General features: G+C 38.7%; 1 protein-coding gene across 4 annotated transcripts in view; it reads left to right on the top strand.

Moving 5' to 3' along the window:
* The window catches only part of LOC124616713 (RB1-inducible coiled-coil protein 1), a 314,373-nt gene that overhangs the window by 200,158 nt on the left and 97,107 nt on the right, over nucleotides 1-17,108 (top strand). For all 4 annotated transcript variants that reach the window (XM_047145068.1, XM_047145070.1, XM_047145069.1 and 1 more), the window contains exons 6-8: nucleotides 102-384; nucleotides 7,352-7,522; nucleotides 13,501-13,872. In XM_047145068.1, the coding sequence (XP_047001024.1) occupies nucleotides 102-384; nucleotides 7,352-7,522; nucleotides 13,501-13,872 (826 nt within the window). The remainder of the gene's footprint in view (nucleotides 1-101; nucleotides 385-7,351; nucleotides 7,523-13,500; nucleotides 13,873-17,108) is intronic.

The following is a 17,108-nucleotide window of genomic DNA, read 5'->3' as shown; positions in this document are numbered from 1 at the left end:
TGTGGAACCAACCAATTCAATTAACTGACATATGGTCTATGACAAGTGATGTCTCTCAAAAGTTGCTTCCTGTTGACTATGATCATATCTTTTATTTCTAGTTACAAGAACGATCTTGAAATGTTAGCAAAAATTCCATTGATCTCAGCACTTATAACAGAGAAAGAGTCACTAACAAGCTCTACAACTAAAGAAAGTGAAACAAAGGAGAAACCTGTTGAAGAAGTTACTGAAAGCGCAAGTACGTTAGTCAGAAGTGGTGCTGGCAATGAAGTAAAAGAGCAAGAAGAAAAGATGATGACATTGTTTGAATGGATATCTGCAAAGGACAATCAAAGCAGTCTGGAACTCTTAGCTGAGCAATGTAGCCACCATCTAGAGCAGGTAAGTTTATTCTATTTTCTTAGACGATTTTCCCTGTTACAGATAGAGAGCCTTTGCAGTAATCTGTAAGGAACGTGATTGGCTTGACTTTGGGGTGTAACAAATTTACTTCTTTTTATCTTGAACTGTATAGTCCTGAAAGTCAATCTTGTAGACTGCATCTTTCTGGGCTGTTTGGCTGGAGACAGAATGTAGGTATGAAGTTGGCAAGCATATTACTGGATGCTCGTATTTCCAAAAAGATTTTGTCAGATTGACATCCAAAAAGTACAAGAAGTTGTTGATCAATTGGTACACAGTCTCCATGAATGAACACCTTCAAATACTTCTCTTGCATTTGTGCAGCAGCTAATTTCTCATTTTCTTCGCCGTGTGACTAGAGGCGCCATGTCATGGACTGTGCAGCCCTTCCTGCTGAAGGTTCGAGTCCTCCCTCAGGCATGGGTGTGTGTGTTGTTCTTAGCATAAGTTAGTTTAAGTTAATTTCAGTTGTGTCAAGCGACCGATGACCTCAGGAGTTTGGTCACTTAGGAATTCACTCATATTTGAACTTTTTTCATTTTCTTCATCTTATCACCACTGTTTATATCATAAATTGCCTGCAAGAAGTAAAACAAAGAATCTTCTGTGTAGCATGGTAATTATGAATGAGAGAGAGAGATGCATTTTAAGATTGGTAACTGTGTCCAAAGAGCATTTTCAGTTCTTACAGGATTCATGGAGGAGAATTATAGTTGACGGTGGGTGTTACTGTCAGAGTGAATTATTTTTTTTTTTTCACCTCATTCTGCTATGCTACTGCCAAAGCACTCTGACATTGGAGTTCTTTGTGAAATACACTGTATGCACCTTCTGAGGAAATTTCCTTCAGAAAAAGAGTATATATATATTTACTCTGAACCCACCAAATAACATCATTTAACACAGTTTTTCTCTGGGTCTGTTCATTCAGAGAATACTTACCTTCAGAATGTCACAGATAATATGTAAACAGAAGTGCCTGTCAGTGAACATTTGCCAAATTGTGTGTAATACAAGTCTTCTGATGCAGGATGTATTTCACACATACCATAGCTATCACAACAGTCACACTGAATTAGTAACGGGATCTGTAAAGATACTTTTTCATTTTTATTCTTTTTTAATAAGAGTGGAGAATGGCGTCCACACTTAAACATATGTGGTTTGATCTGTTGCATCCATTTTGAGCCGCTTATGCAAACGTTTTAGTTACCAAAACTTTATGCCACATCCGACATTGTAGCACACATTATTTGCTATTGGAATAGGAAAGGGGAAATGACGATGATAGCTAAATACCATCAGCCACATAACTGCAGTTGGCAAGTGTAGCCTAACTGTAGATGTAGAGTATTCCTCCTTTCGGGTTACCATCACCACTATACTAGTATTGAAATTGCATGCTTATGGAATATCGTCTGTTATGTGACTGGATCCCGTTAGATTGGTCACAGTTCGTAGTAATTGACGGAAAATCATTGACTAAAACAGAAGCGATTTATGACATTACCAAAGGACTGTTATAGGCCCTCTGCTGTTCCTTGCCTATATAAATGATTTAGGAGACAATGGGAGCGGCTATCCAAGATTGTTTACAGATGATGCTGCCGTTTATCATCTAGTAAACTCTTCAGATCATCGAAACAAATTGCAAAACAACTTAGAAAAGAGATCTGAATGATGCGGAAATTGGCAGTTGACCCTAAATAATGAAAAGTGAGAGATCATCCACGAGTACCAAAAGAAATCCATTAAACTTCAGTTACATAGTAAATCAGTCCAATCTAAAGGCTGTAAATTCAACTAAATACCTATGAGCTACAATAACAAACAGTTTACATTGGAAAGAACACACAGAAAATGTTGTGTGGAGGGCAGACTAAAGACCATGTTTTATTGGTAGAAGACTTAAAAAACGTAACAGATCTACTAAAGAGACTACCTACACTACACTTCTCTGTTGTATTTCGGAGGAGATCTGCACGGGCTGGGATCCTTGCCAGATAGGATTAACAGAGTACATTGAGAAAGTTCAAAGAAGAGTGGCACATTTTGAATTATCGCGAAATGGGGGAGAGTGTGTGACGGACATGATACACGATTTGGGATGGACACCATTAAAACGAAGGCATTTTTTGCCACGGTAGAATCTTCTCATGAAATTCCAATCACCAACTTTCTCGTCCAAATGCGAAAATATTTTGTTGACGCCGACCTACGTAGGGAGAAACGATCATCATAATAAAATAAGGGAATTCAGAGATTGCACAGAAAGATATAGGCGTTAGTTTTTTCCGTGCACTATTCCAGAGTGGAATAATAGAGAAATACTGTGAAGGTTCGATGAACCCTCTGCCAGCCACTTGAGTTTCAGTTGCAGAGTATCCATGTAGCTGTAGATATTATTATCTGTGATCTAGTGTGCTGTTAGCAAAATTGTTTGATTAGGATGCTGGATTCTGCACCCCATAGCAAGGGGGTGAATTTGGATGGTGTAGCAGTTCAGTTCACATGCTATTGTTCAGCATTAAAGTAATCAGTTTCTTCAGTACATTGTATTCTGTGTATCAGCTGGTACAGAGCAAGCTAGTCGTTTGTTCAGTATTGACAGTGTCAGTTTTCCCTGTGCAGCCTCCATCTTGACAGCTGCAATTGCGTTACCCTGTGTAGACCTTCGGCATGCTAGCCTATGAAAAATCCTACGCCTTGAGCAGCTTTGAACCATTGGCATACCACCTGTATTTAAAAGTTATGGGTTAATAAAAGTTTCATTTCCATTTGTTATTCATAAGAAAAAGTGCAGTGGATCACTGATAAACAGTCCTCATTTACGAGTACAAGTAACTGGTAGTTCTTTTCATACACTATGTGATCAAAAGCATCCAGACACCCCCCCCCCCCCCCTCCCCCAAACATACATTTTTCATACTAGGTGCACTGTGCTGCCACCTACTGCTATGAACTCCATATCAGCAACCTCAGTAGTCATTAGACATAATGAAAGAGCAGACTGGGGCGCTCTGCGGAACTCACGGACTTCAAACGTGGTCAGGTGATTGGGTGTCACTTGCGTCATACATCTGCAAGATTTCCACACTCCTAAACATCCCTAGGTCCACTGTCTCCAAAGTGATAGTGAAGTGGAAACATGAAGGGACATGTACAGCACAAAAACATACAGGCTGACCTTGTCTGTTGACTGACAGTATCACTGACAGTTGAAGAGGGTCGTAACGTGTAACAGGCAGACATCTAACCAGACCGTCACACAGGATTTCTAAACTGCATCAGGATTCACTGCAAGTGATAAAACTTGGATTTCATGGTAGAGTGGCTGCTCATAAGCCACACATCATGCTAGTAAATGCCTAATGATGTCGTGCTTGGTGTAAGGAGCATAAACATTGGATGATTGAACAGTGGAAAAACGTTCTGTGGAATGATGAATCACGGTACACAGTTGGCGATCCGATGGCAGGGTGTGGGTATGGCGAATGTCCGGTGAACATCATCTGCCAGTGTGTGTAGTGCCAACAGTAAAATTCGGAGGAGGTGGTGTTACGGAGTGGTCGTGTTCTTCATGGAGGGGGCTTGCACCTCTTGTTGTTTCATGTGGCACTATCACAGCACAGGTTTACATTGATGTTATTAAGCACCATCTTGCTTCCCACTGTTGAAGAGCAATTTTGAGATTGGGATTGCGTCTTTCAACATGATCGAACACCTGTTCATAATGCATGGCCTGTGGCGGAGTGGTTACATAACAGTAACATACCTGTAATGGACTGGCCTGCACAGAGTCCTGACCTGAATCCTATAGAATACCTTTGGAATGTTTTGGAACGCCGACTTCCTGCCAGGCCTCACCGACAGACTTCGATACCTCTCCTCTGTGCAGCACTCCATGAAGAATGGGCTGCCATTCCCGAAGAAACCTTCCAGCACCAGATTGAGCGTATGCCTGCGAGAATGGAATCTGTCCGGTTACTTTGATCACATAGTGTATATTGGTTGTTTATGTATATCAGTACTCTGCAAGCCACGTGACAGTGTGTTGAGGAGTATACTTGTGGTGCCACGAACTGATCCACCTTCCCATTCCGTTTTTGGATGGTACATTTGAAGAATGATGAGTGATAAGTATCTGTATTAGCTCTAATTTCTCAAATTGGCCATTTCACGAGACTTGTGGGTGGAAGTAATATGATGTCTACTAATATGTTGCCTAGTATTCTATCTTCTGTACTTGCCGAACTGAGATGCTGCCTAAATTTCGCCACTACAGACACGAAAGAGCTTGGTTCTTTGGTTTAAATCTTCTTTCACACCCTTCCATTCATTATATGTCTGATTAAATCTGTTTAAGCAGATCCTTTTTTAAATCAATCCTTCCATAGGATGCAATTGTGAAAAGTGTCTAGTGATGATGAAAAATTGGTAGTCAGATGGTTTAAGTTCTCTAAAAGTTCTTCTTCTTTTCCTCCTCTTTATTTTAATTCCAGGTACCTTGTCCATAAGAGTCATTAAACCCTAGTACTTAATTGACATTTGTTTTCACCATGTTATGTAGTACTCCAAAATTTATGTTTCTCTGACATGTGTCCATTTTTCTCCAATCATATGATTCTGCATGTCCTTTCTCATGTTTAGCCAGTGGAACATCCGGAACTTATAAACAGTAATGTGAATTGGGCTAATAACTACATAGCCTGGGCCAAATGGATTCTTCTCACAAACACCAGCTTTTTGGAATTACATAGGCAGGGACTCTTGCTGCAGTATATCCTTCTCATCCCAACCTTCGCAAGGACCTGTCATCTACCTGCCTCTATTCTCTTCCCTGCTCCCAGTCCAGCAGCCTCACACACATCTTCTATCATCCCCCTGTCCTCCTTCCTCCACCCCACTCACCTACGTAGTCCATTCCCATTCTCCTCTTCCCTCCACTTGCACCCCCCCCCCTCCCCCCTCTCATCTCAACACCTAGCAGCACACCCTGCTGTCCCTGCACACCGCCACAGGCAGCACTACAGAATCTTCTCCCACCCTTATGCTGCTATTCCTGTCCATCCCTACTCCAGACTTCTGTGTCTACACTACTCACTTTCCGTGCTCAGAAATGGCAGAGGCCGTGTGTGTGTGTGTGTGTGTGTGTGTGTGTGTGTGTGTGTGTGTGTGTGTTTTCTACTTATCAAGAAGGACTTTGTCTGAAAGCTTAAATATTTCTAGTATTCTTTCTATTGTGCCTGTCTGCAGCTTAACACCTCTTCTGTGTAGTGAGTAGGAATCTACCCTTTCCATATTGTTGTTAATGTATACATTCATGTTTGTTTGTTTTAATTAGCTTTGTTGACAGTTTATCTCAGTAAAACTTGGTACTGTTATCTCAAAATAAACTTTGAGACTCTTTCTCTCACAGAGCTGAACAACTCAGAAACTAAACTTTAAAAAGAATTTGAATTGTGAGAATGTTTCACATTGGCTGACCATGTACTACCTCTGCATAACACATGTATTTCTTGTGCTGTTGTCTCGAGTAGCCATGAGAGACTGATCTAATGTGGCTGCCAGCAGTGTAGATTTTTCACTGTCCTGCCTTAGCAGTCCTTTGCGCGGGGTTCACCATCTTGGAGGTTGTCTACCTGTCGCAACATAGTGCCCACATGAGGAAGTTGGACGTACACCTGAACAAGTCACTGAGGATTATTATGGGCACATTAAAATCCACCCTGATCCCCCAGCTGCATACCATCAGCAACATCTCATCACCTGAATTACAGTGCCAAGAAGCAATCAATCAAGAATGGAGGAAAACTACGTCACCCCAACTACCCACAAGACCTCCCAATTCATACAGTCTTAAACAACTCTCCCCCAGAACGCTTAAAATCTCACAGTCCACTGTGGCGTACTGGAAGGAATGATGATAAGTTCGACATAAAAAAAGAGTGGCGCAAGAGGTGGAATGCGGCAACAATAGCACATTGAGGTATCGAAGACCAAACTGCCAGCCTACCAGGATTTCATCTGCAGACAAGGGAGTGGACAAGGCTAAACAGAATAAGAGCTGGCCACACCAGGTGCAATGCTGTGATGCACAAGTGGGGACTCTTCAGATTCTCCAACCTGAGATTGTGGGGCCCAAGAACAAACTGTACAACATATTGTTAGAGACTGTCCTCAGAGGAAGTATCCTGGACCATATAGTGACTTCATTAATGCTACTCCCTCTGCTGTTAGTTTGGCTTGAGTCATTAGATATTGAACTACGATAAAATGTATCTGCCTTTCTTAACTTGCAATTACATCAGTCAAAGTAGTCAGTAATATTAAGTTAGTAATTTTCACAATTTAAAAATATGTATAAAATTTGTGCCATAAAGTAAAACTCAAGTATATGTAAGTAATTAACTATATGAATATAATAGAGGGAAACATTCCATGTGGGAAAAATATATCTACAAACAAAGATGATGTGACTTACCAAACGAAAGTGCTGGCAGGTCGATAGACACGCAAACAAACACAAACATACACACAAAATTCAAGCTTTCGCAACCAATGGTTGCTTCATCAGGAAAGAGGGAAGGAGAGGGAAAGACCTTAAAACCCACATCCTTTCGTCTTTCCCTCTCCTTCCCTCTTTCCTGATGGAGCAACCATTGGTTGGGAAAGCTTGAATTTTGTGTGTATCTTTGTGTTTGTGTGTCTATCGACCTGCCAGCACTTTCGTTTGGTAAGTCACATCATCTTTGTTTTTAGATATAAGTAATTAACTAGATATACATGTAAAATTAAGCTTTATGTACTTGTCATTGTTTGCTGTTGTTTTCATACAATAAATAAAATAAATACACACACACGTGTTTTAACTTCAATGTAAACTAGTGCAACAGCATGGCAATTGAATAGGTTTAATTGCTTGTCATTTATTATTTTTTTGCAGTTTGATAGCCATGTTGTAGAAACTCTAAAAACTGAGATGTATGCAGCTTTGGAAGCAGCTAACAAGACAGAAATGAAGGAAATAAAAGGTTTAGAAGAAAGACTTTTTGGACTAGAGCAGCTTATGTTTGAGGCCAAGAGAATAGTCCAGGAGCAAACAGATTTGGCACAGGTACAGTGTATTTATTTACATACCTGGTAATGTATAACATGGTTGCGAATGACATGCCTTACCTATGCATTAAGAGTGTAACTGTGGTATATAGAGAGTGAGCTGTGGAGTGACAACATACACATGGAAAATTTGGGAAAGTGCATAACACAGTGTTAACTGTAATATGTATTGCACAACATTGAAATTTAAAGTATGTTAAAAGCTACTATGGGTTTTTTAGTCTGTAAAGAATTTAGTTAGCTTTTTTGGCAGATCATTTTGTACATTATCTTTTATGCGTATTGTTTTTTGTTCATCAGATGCAACAACTGAATATGGTTTTGATTCACGTTGTATCATCTGCATAATCACTTTGTTTATATTATCCAGTGTATCACACACACTGAGATCATTATTCTTCTTGTTCTTCTCCTTCACTACTTTTGAAACCTACATATACAGGGTGTTACAAAAAGGTACGGCCAAACTTTCAGGAAACATTCCTCACACACAAATAAAGAAAAGATGTTATGTGGACATGTGTCCGGAAACGCTTAATTTTCATGTTAGAGCTCATTTTAGTTTCATTCTTCCACCTATGCTCAATGGAGCACGTTATCATGATTTCATATGGGATACTCTACCTGTGCTGCTAGAACATGTGCCTTTACAAGTACGACACAACATGTGGTTCATGCACGATGGAGCTCCTGCACATTTCAGTCGAAGTGTTCGTACGCTTCTCAACAACAGATTTGGTGACCGATGGATTGGTAGAGGTGGACCAATTCCATGGCCTCCACGCTCTCCTGACCTCAACTCTCTTGACTTTCATTTATGGGGGCATTTGAAAGCTCTTGTCTACGCAACCCTGGTACCAAATGTAGAGACTCTTCGTGCTTGTATTGTGGACGGCTGTGATACAATACGCCATTCTCCAGGGCTGCATCAGCGCATCAGGGATTCCATGCGATGGAGGGTGGATGCATGTATCCTCGCTAACGGAGAACATTTTGAACATTTCCTGCAACAAAGTGTTCGAAGTCACGCTGGTATGTTCTGTTGCTGCGTGTTTCCATTCCATGAGTAATGTGATTTGAAGAGAAGTAATAAAATGAGCTCTAACATGGAAAGTAAGCATTTCCGGACACATGTCCACATAACATATTTTCTTTCTTTGTGTGTGAGGAATGTTTCCTGAAAGTTTGGCCGTACCTTTTTGTAACACCCTGTATACATTCATCTGTTACATTTTCTATATTGGAGTCATTCTCCTAGAAATTCCTAATAATAATCAGACTGATGCTTTGCCATGTTAGGCCTACTAAATAGGCAACAGTCTTCAGATTTACAGATTTCAAGAAAATTTCCATTTCCTCACATGAATTTAGTATTGAAGTAAGCAGTTCATGGAGTTCATGGTGATAATAAGCCTTCATGCTTTTTTTGGTGCCCTAATCCAGAAGCTGAATTAATGAGGTTGTGCTTTAGTACATAAACAAAGTTTTTGTTTTCTCCATCTTCTGACTACAGCATTTCAGCTGGTGGATGAGCATTGTTAAAGTTTTAGTAAAGCTTTTGGTTTAAGTGAATGCAGGTGCTTTCTCACTGATGGAGCAAACTGTTGTTGAAATAACTTCATGAAGATGTTGCATGTTATCCAGATTCTTTCTTTCAATGCATGTAAGTGAACTATGATGGATATGTTTACATGGCTTCAGTCGTTTTGGGCTCTTCTGCCCATTGCAGTGTGGTTTCAGATTGTTCCTACCCAATTTATTTATGATGAAAGGATAACAATTCTGTTTCTATTCATTTTGAAATCCATCTTTTCCTGAATGTCTGACACTGACGATCACTGATTGGAAACAGTCAGTAATAAAGTGTCGTTTCTTCATATAGTTACACCCTTGTTCATTTAAGTTTTCATTTCCCAATTATTTTGTGTATAATTTCAGGAAATTTTAAAGCATATTCACCATTTAAAAAAAAACTTTGCTTCTCCTTTGATGCTTGTTCAGTTACATCACATGCTGAGATTTCCACATTGAAAACTATATGTTGCAACCAATTTGTTGCCACATATATCAAAGTGAAATTTTTCAGCTTGTGCTCTAGTAATTGACCCAGAAAGTGGCAAGTCTTCACTTTGCTGTTTTAAAAAACCACCTTCAAAAGGCTTTCATTAAGTTCATTGTCTCATTCTCGTTTCAGTCGTCTCCTGGTTGTTCCGTTGGGTACAAAGCTTTCATTTTTAAACTTGCTTTTGTATCACCATTCTTCAGTCAGTATTTCATTCACAGAATGTGCTTTTCGTTTCTGTGATGTAACAAGTGCACAGAAATTGAGAGTCTGAATAACTTATGATGTACACACATTTGTGCTCATTTTGATTTTTGTCAACTATTATTATACAGTCAGTTTTTGACTGCTCGTCAGTGTTAACTGTGAGACATGTACTAAGTTTCGTCCAGCGCCAATTCTGGTGTAATGATAATAGTAAGATAAATCAGGGTTGAGTTTTGTTACCTCTTCCTTTTGGTTACTGTATCCAAGGCTTGAAGGTTACCGGGGCAAATGCTATAACGGAATACAACGTGCAGAGTAAAATAAGATTTTTACACCCTATTGTATCTAAATCCCCAGTATGCTGGACTTTTTACTGTGTCCATTAATGTGTGGTACCACAGATGAGGTGAAACGTATCTGTAAGTGAAGGATTAGGTTGGGGATAGGTGCTCGTGATGGAGGAACCCATAAAAATTAGGTACCTATTGACATGGAAAGTGGGAAGACAGTATCTGGATGTACACGAAAGAAAAATGGTTGATGTTTCAATGAATTGAGGTGCTGGATTTGCATATTTATGATCATTTAATAAATATTAACACTTGGACATATTCATCTGTTGCACAATGGATACCAATAGGACATATAATGGGAGTTGGCAGGGAGTATGTAAGGATGTGTTCTGTTAAAAATATCACGTTTACTCAACGCAATTGAACAAACTAAACAACTAATTGGAGGCTCCAGCAGGAAAGATCAGAGGAATTTTTCAGTGGTAACATTCACTCACATGTACACACGTCATAGAGATTAAGAACAAATATGAGAATAAAGAAAAACTTCACCAGTATGCACCTGTTTAGCAAATGGTTGTTCCCTTGAGTGGAGTGTGTGAAGCAACTGAAGAATAATTCGTTGATAAAAGTAAACTGTTAATAATTGCACCATAGACGAAATTCTGGAACTAATTTGGAAGTTTTACCCTGAGAATCAGTAACTGTGACATGTAAAGATTCTCACAATCCGTGAAGACGTGGTCATCACAAACAAAAATTGTGCACAAAATGAGTCGTAAAATTCAGAATAACAAAACAAACTGGACAGGATAAGTTACTGTGAGACACGATCTGCAAGCTTAAGGCTCTCGGATCCATTAAATCTGTACTTAACACATGCTGAGACAACAAAGACGTGGAGAATAGATCACAAACTGAAATTGAAATTAGCAAAGTTTCAGAAATCTGTTCAGTTACACTATACTCGGGAGATCACCAATGAACTAAATCAGACTGAACTGAGAAGAAACATTATGCGTCCACATTTGAACAGAGGTATAGCAGAACAATAGCTGTCGTGCATGGCTAAGTGCAACTGCTTATAGTATTCTGGAAGTAGCGAGAAAAATTCTGTATACCACTTGATGAGCAATAAGCGATGAGAGCAAGATGTTAATTTTTACTGGAGCTGAAATCTACAAAAATAAGATGTTAATTTTACTATGAATAGGCACACTCACACTTCGTAGCTGTTGCCTGTTTTGCGCCTCCCATAGCACTGCTGAACACTTTTGGAATCAACGCGTTCTATTCCTCCAGAAGTGCCTAGAGTTCCCATTGTGTGGTGCCAACTTCTACAAGAGCTTCACCCAAGATGAACAGAAACTTCCTTGTCACCTGGTACATGGTTTATAGGGTTAGCTATTCTGCAACAGTAGCAAACAACTGTTACTCCAACATATCTACATATTAAAATATATCTTGTACACTATTTCATGCATTTCATTCATCAGGTGAGAGGAGGAAAGGATGTATACGCTGACATAATTGCACATAAATGTATTGAATATGCATGTGGGGCTCTGATAAGTACCAAAAATCTTAGAGCACAGTTAGCGCCCTGAACTGAGGTGCCAGAGATGGGGACATTAAGTTAAATGTTAAGCAAAATCATGAAGAGGCTCATGTAGAGACCCGACCCTTCAGTGGTACAAGCTTAACGTGTCATTTACTATCGTAAATGTGTTGTTCACAGTTAGAAACAGATAAAATATGGATGTTGTTATTAATTATAGAAACTGCCTGAGAGACAGCATAAACTTTGCGTTTGAATTACCAAGGGAAAAAAACTACAAATATGAATTATAAAACAAACAGTGGTTTAATTCTTTATGTGCAAAAATAACACTGACTATGGTGACTGGAGTTGAACAAGACTGGGAACTACTTGTAAATCCGTGGAGACTTGCTGAGGACACGAACAGCGAGCTGTCGGAGAGTAAACAGGTGGCCAACAAGAAGGGAAAGATACAGTGGAGGTGGTACGGCGGTATAGCGAGTCCATTGAGTAAACAGAGATTGAAAACCTAAGACTTAGCAAATCCAGCACCAAAGAACGATGCATGTTGAGATCAGTACAGTAACACAGTGAAATAGACTGACTGGCTGGGAGGCTGCACTGCTGGCATTATAGAGCAGCCTCGAGTGCTGGTAGGCCAGCAGGATGGATGTGTCTCCATAGTCAGTGCTGCAGCGACGTTCTCAGATTATATGAGTGCCATCAAGTGGCTACCACAAATTATATGCCTACCAGTAGCCTTTCAAACTTGCTGGACTGGTATACCAGAAAAACAAATCAGAACTGGAATAGCAAGCACAGAAAATATGGGAAATAGTCTATCTCACTTGCCAAAAAGGTTACCTAGAGAATAAAAACGTTGTTAAAAAGAATTCAAGTTGCTTTATTTGAAATTATCTCACATTGAGTTAATATGGTGTTGAAGGGAAGACCCTTACATGTGGGTCATCGATTTTGATAAAAGTTTCCCGAGGATGGTATGTATTGGAAATAAAGAGACACGTGTCTTGGCTTACACATTACACATATTTATATATACTTGATTTTGTACTTCATAAAAGACAAAAGAAAAGTATTCAGATTATCACAATAATATCAGATAAAAAAAATAAAATCGAATGGAATAAAAGTAACTACCAATAATTGAATATGAACCACTGGTTTAGTACTCTGATGCCTTGACCATTGTCGTTGCCCTGCTAGATGCATTGAAAGACAGGTACTGAAGGTACAGCATTAAAACACAAAAATGTTAATAACTCGAACATTATTAACTTAGGACCCCCATGTAATGTTAATAAAAATATTTTTGTAGGTGATCTTTTGATGTATAGAATTCAAAATATAATTTTTTGTCATTATCTTTGAGTTTTTAAAAAACTAGCAAAAAACTGGATCATGTGTGTCTTTATTTTCATTATAGAATATCCTTAGAAGACTTGATCAAAATTGGCGACCAACATGTCGGATCCTCCCCTTGTTAGACATTAATTTACAGATTTTCTGAAAGCATATTTTGGACCTTTTCGTTCTGGAGAAAAATTCTTAACGTAATGCCATCTCTCTCATTTCATTCTTGTGTTAAGACTGTAGTGAAAAGGGTTTGAAAGTCTTGCGTACACTGGCATTTATTGTGAATGGGCTGATAATTTTCAAGAAATAATTTTGCAGGATCAAAACAGAAATAAAGGTATGAAATAGGAGTAACGTATCTTTTATGTATTTAAACATGGCATATATTCACTCACTCAAGTTTTTAAATGTCAAAACAAATATATACAGTATAGTTCCCCTTGTAAAACCAGTGCTTTTTCTGCACATGTATGCTGACATCTTTACTATTTTTTTTCCAGGCATTTTTGCAAAATCAAAACCGTGCCAGCAACTTGGGTGATCCATCCATATTGCCTGATTTATGCACATCACACAAGCGACAAATGCTTGTTATGTTGAAGAATCATCATCAGCTTCGAGACATAAAGCGAAGATGTACACGTGCAAAAGAGGAACTTAGCACAAATCTTTACCACAGGCTGCGATGGGTTATGTATGTTGAAAATCATATATATGAGGTGGATAGCAAATTTATGATTTATCATGAAAGCCTGAAGAGGTTGAGGCGCCAGTTGGAAATAGTACGGCAGATTCACCTGGCCCCACAAATGTATGTTAAGGCTGTAGGGGAAGTTGTACGCCGTCGAACATTCTCACAGGCATTCCTTGTGGTATGTAATATTGCTACTAATACTGCTTTTTTGATGCAATGAAACCTACCTAATAATATGACTTAATAGCAAAAGAAATTAACAAAAAAAAAAAAAAAAAATAAAATAAAAAAAAAAAATTATTGCACGTGAACAAAATATGTATCTGACACACACTCTATGGGCTGAGACATTATGCAAAAAAAAAGTGTGTTACGTGTTTTTTTAATGCACTCTGCTCCTGAGCACAGTGGCATTTCAAATAAACATTATTTGAAATGTCCATTCAAGCTTCTGATAAATACCTCCTGCTCCTCCTCCTCCTCCTCCTCCTCCTCCTCCTCCTCGCTCCTCCTCTCTTTGCTTCTTTTTGTTCTTCTTCACATTCTTCAATAATTTGTTTCAACTGCATGTGGATGCAATAATAAGATCTTGAAAGTGTCTTACGAAATTTTCCCAGAATGTCAAGTATGTAAAATGTTTTGAGAAGTTGTTATTTGGTCCTCATGCTATGACAGTAACAGTCAAAATAGTGAAGCAATTATGGAAGTGAGTGCTTCAAACACTAGTCAGCGACCAGTGGTCAGGAAGAATGGAATGAGAGTACACTGGAAATTGTATTCTATACCCCAATTAAAATTACTTTGTGATTGACAGACTGCAGTGTGGCGGGTGATGCTGTCAGCCACACTTCACAAGGTGCTGCATGTAACCTACAAAACTGACAACACAGTGAGCACAGATTGGATGGCAGCTGGCTCCTGCCACTCAACTCACTGAAACATCAGTTACTAAGTGACTTTAATGGGAGTTCTGTAACAGTCCGTTATTGCTTGCCCCTTACTTTATTGGCAGGTTCACATCCTATTTCTAATATTGCTGTTCACAGTGTCTCTCCAATACTGCTGTGCATTATATGGAACTTTGCTTGAAATTACCACTACACTTTTTGAACTCTTATTCACCTGTGCTTTTTTTAACCCCATGAGTGAGGGTGTTTTTAATGTGACTGCCAGAACATTATTTTAACCCTCTTTCACAGATGCTGTCTTGTTATTTCTGATTTGTCTGTGTTATCAAGGCAACAGGTTCTTAAAAATATGATGCAGACTTATGAAAAATTATCATTTGAAAAGTGGAAAAGGAATGAAAACTGACAAGGTGGTCACTTTAATTAAAATTGTGTTGTGGTGGCTATCACCTATGCTGACTACCAAAATATTCATGTTACAAATTCAAACAGTGGAAAATCCAGGAAGGAATGTAACAATATCATGTTACAGATTCAGTGTTCTGTCATATGTCATGCATTGTTAGAACAACTGGCAGTGTACTGCTTTGCACTGTTGGTTGGTGGGTAATTTCTTCCTTTTGTGGAAGAGTTAAAAATGTAATGCAGTTCACCTGTAAAGTAAAGCATTCAAGTAATCTTACGTTAGACGCAGGCTTGCACAGAGCACTCTGACAGTCCTCTTGCTCAGTTACTGTTCTTATGATTCCATGTATGCTCTCTCATTTATACAGTACTTCATCTGGTAACTTACTGCTGTGAATACTATCATGGGATTGCTTTACTTTCATGAAAGACTAATTTCATGCCTGTCTTTACAGAACACATGTAATACTCCGCTGGTTTCTGTCACAGGGATCTCCTGCTGCTATTACATATGTATTTGCTTCTACAGCAACTTGAAATAGAAGGAAAATCATCCTAATGAAAGCTTGCTGCTTGTGAACAAGGTTATTCCATGTAAAATAATCTGGTGATGTATCTGTGTAGGGATCAGTCAGTTAGCTGACTGTAGTCATTGTTAACATTGTTTTGAGAAGTTGCTGTAGTTACTTATTTCCCATCATCTGATGAAAAATGAAGATACCATGGGATACTGACGTACAGTTGTGGAACTGTTCCTGGAGTATAGGTTTCCTTAAGTTTTGTTACCTTGAAAGTGACTTCCTTGAAAAATTGTTGCTCTTGTGGAAAGAGACTGCCTTCTGTCATGTTTTCTTGTTCTGTGAAACATCTGTAACTTTCCCGAAACATGTTCACAAGTTATATAAAGCACCATTGCATTCCGCATGGAATGCGGAATGCAATGGTACATCCTGATTGATGTTGCTATATATCGTAATGACACAGACCTATAAATTATAGAAAATGTTGTCAAATATAACACATTTACCTCACAGTGGTCAAGTGACATTCAAAACGCTGTTTCTGGTCAGTACTGATGATTGCTGTGCATGGGAGGGACACCCCTGATTCTGATGAAACTGTGTGAAATGCAACATATCGAAAGAGTGTGTAATTTTAAAGAAACCTTGGCATTTCCAGATGTGCTTTTGGTCACGAGCTTCACCTTTCCCAAGTAGTGTACTGGCAACATACACATGTTTTACTTATATCTGTAACATGCCCCTACTGGTGTATTAGTTGTATGTGGCATGCCTCTGATGTTGGATTTAGGTTACCTGCAGACTCTACCCCTTTATCTCACTACCTGGAATCTACTTTCCAGTAGCTAAGGCTGGTGTTCCTAATTTTTTTCCCCTCTCTCACACGGCATTTAATTCTTGCTACATCAAGTCGTCGTTCCTCCTGTTCCCTCCTTTTGTCCACACATTTGTTCATGCCTTTTACATTTTGTTTTTTATTTTCTCATTTTGTGTTGTCTCTCACTGTTTTTCTTTCATTGAGTATAAGTGCATAGATATTTGGATATAATTTAGAATTTTATATTCTGATAGTGTATTTTTTTTTTATTGCTTGTACTTCAGTCTGTCAGTTTGATAACTCATCATGCTTGAAGTATCACTTTGTTTCATAGTCTGCACTCCTTGCACACACAAACAAAAAAATTCAGTCAATCTCTCGACATTCTTGCACAACCGTCATACATGCCTTACAGCTTTCTGTTTGACCCTCATGGCAACTGTTTATATGAGCAATTACTTACATTTATTTAGTTGGTTCCATTGTTTATTTGCATCATTATGCACAATTGTGGATGCAAAAGACCTCGATTGTGACAGTAATGGCACTAAACAACTAGAATAACAACAAAAATAATAGCACAATCTTCTGGTTCTTGGAGAAATGTAGAGTTCTTATTACATCAGTTTTCATGACACTTCTAAATTTGACAAAGTCAGTGTTAAACATGGGTGTTGTATTAGATTGATGACAACTTGTTAATAGCTTAATACTATCTGACAATTGTGACCCTCCGTAATATTTTCCTTTTTTCCAGTATTGG

The sequence above is a fragment of the Schistocerca americana genome, chromosome 5, assembly GCF_021461395.2.
Source record: "Schistocerca americana isolate TAMUIC-IGC-003095 chromosome 5, iqSchAmer2.1, whole genome shotgun sequence".
Classification (NCBI taxonomy): domain Eukaryota; kingdom Metazoa; phylum Arthropoda; class Insecta; order Orthoptera; family Acrididae; genus Schistocerca; species Schistocerca americana.
Note: the sequence above shows the minus strand (reverse complement) of the source record. Positions and strands in the feature narration are given on the sequence as shown.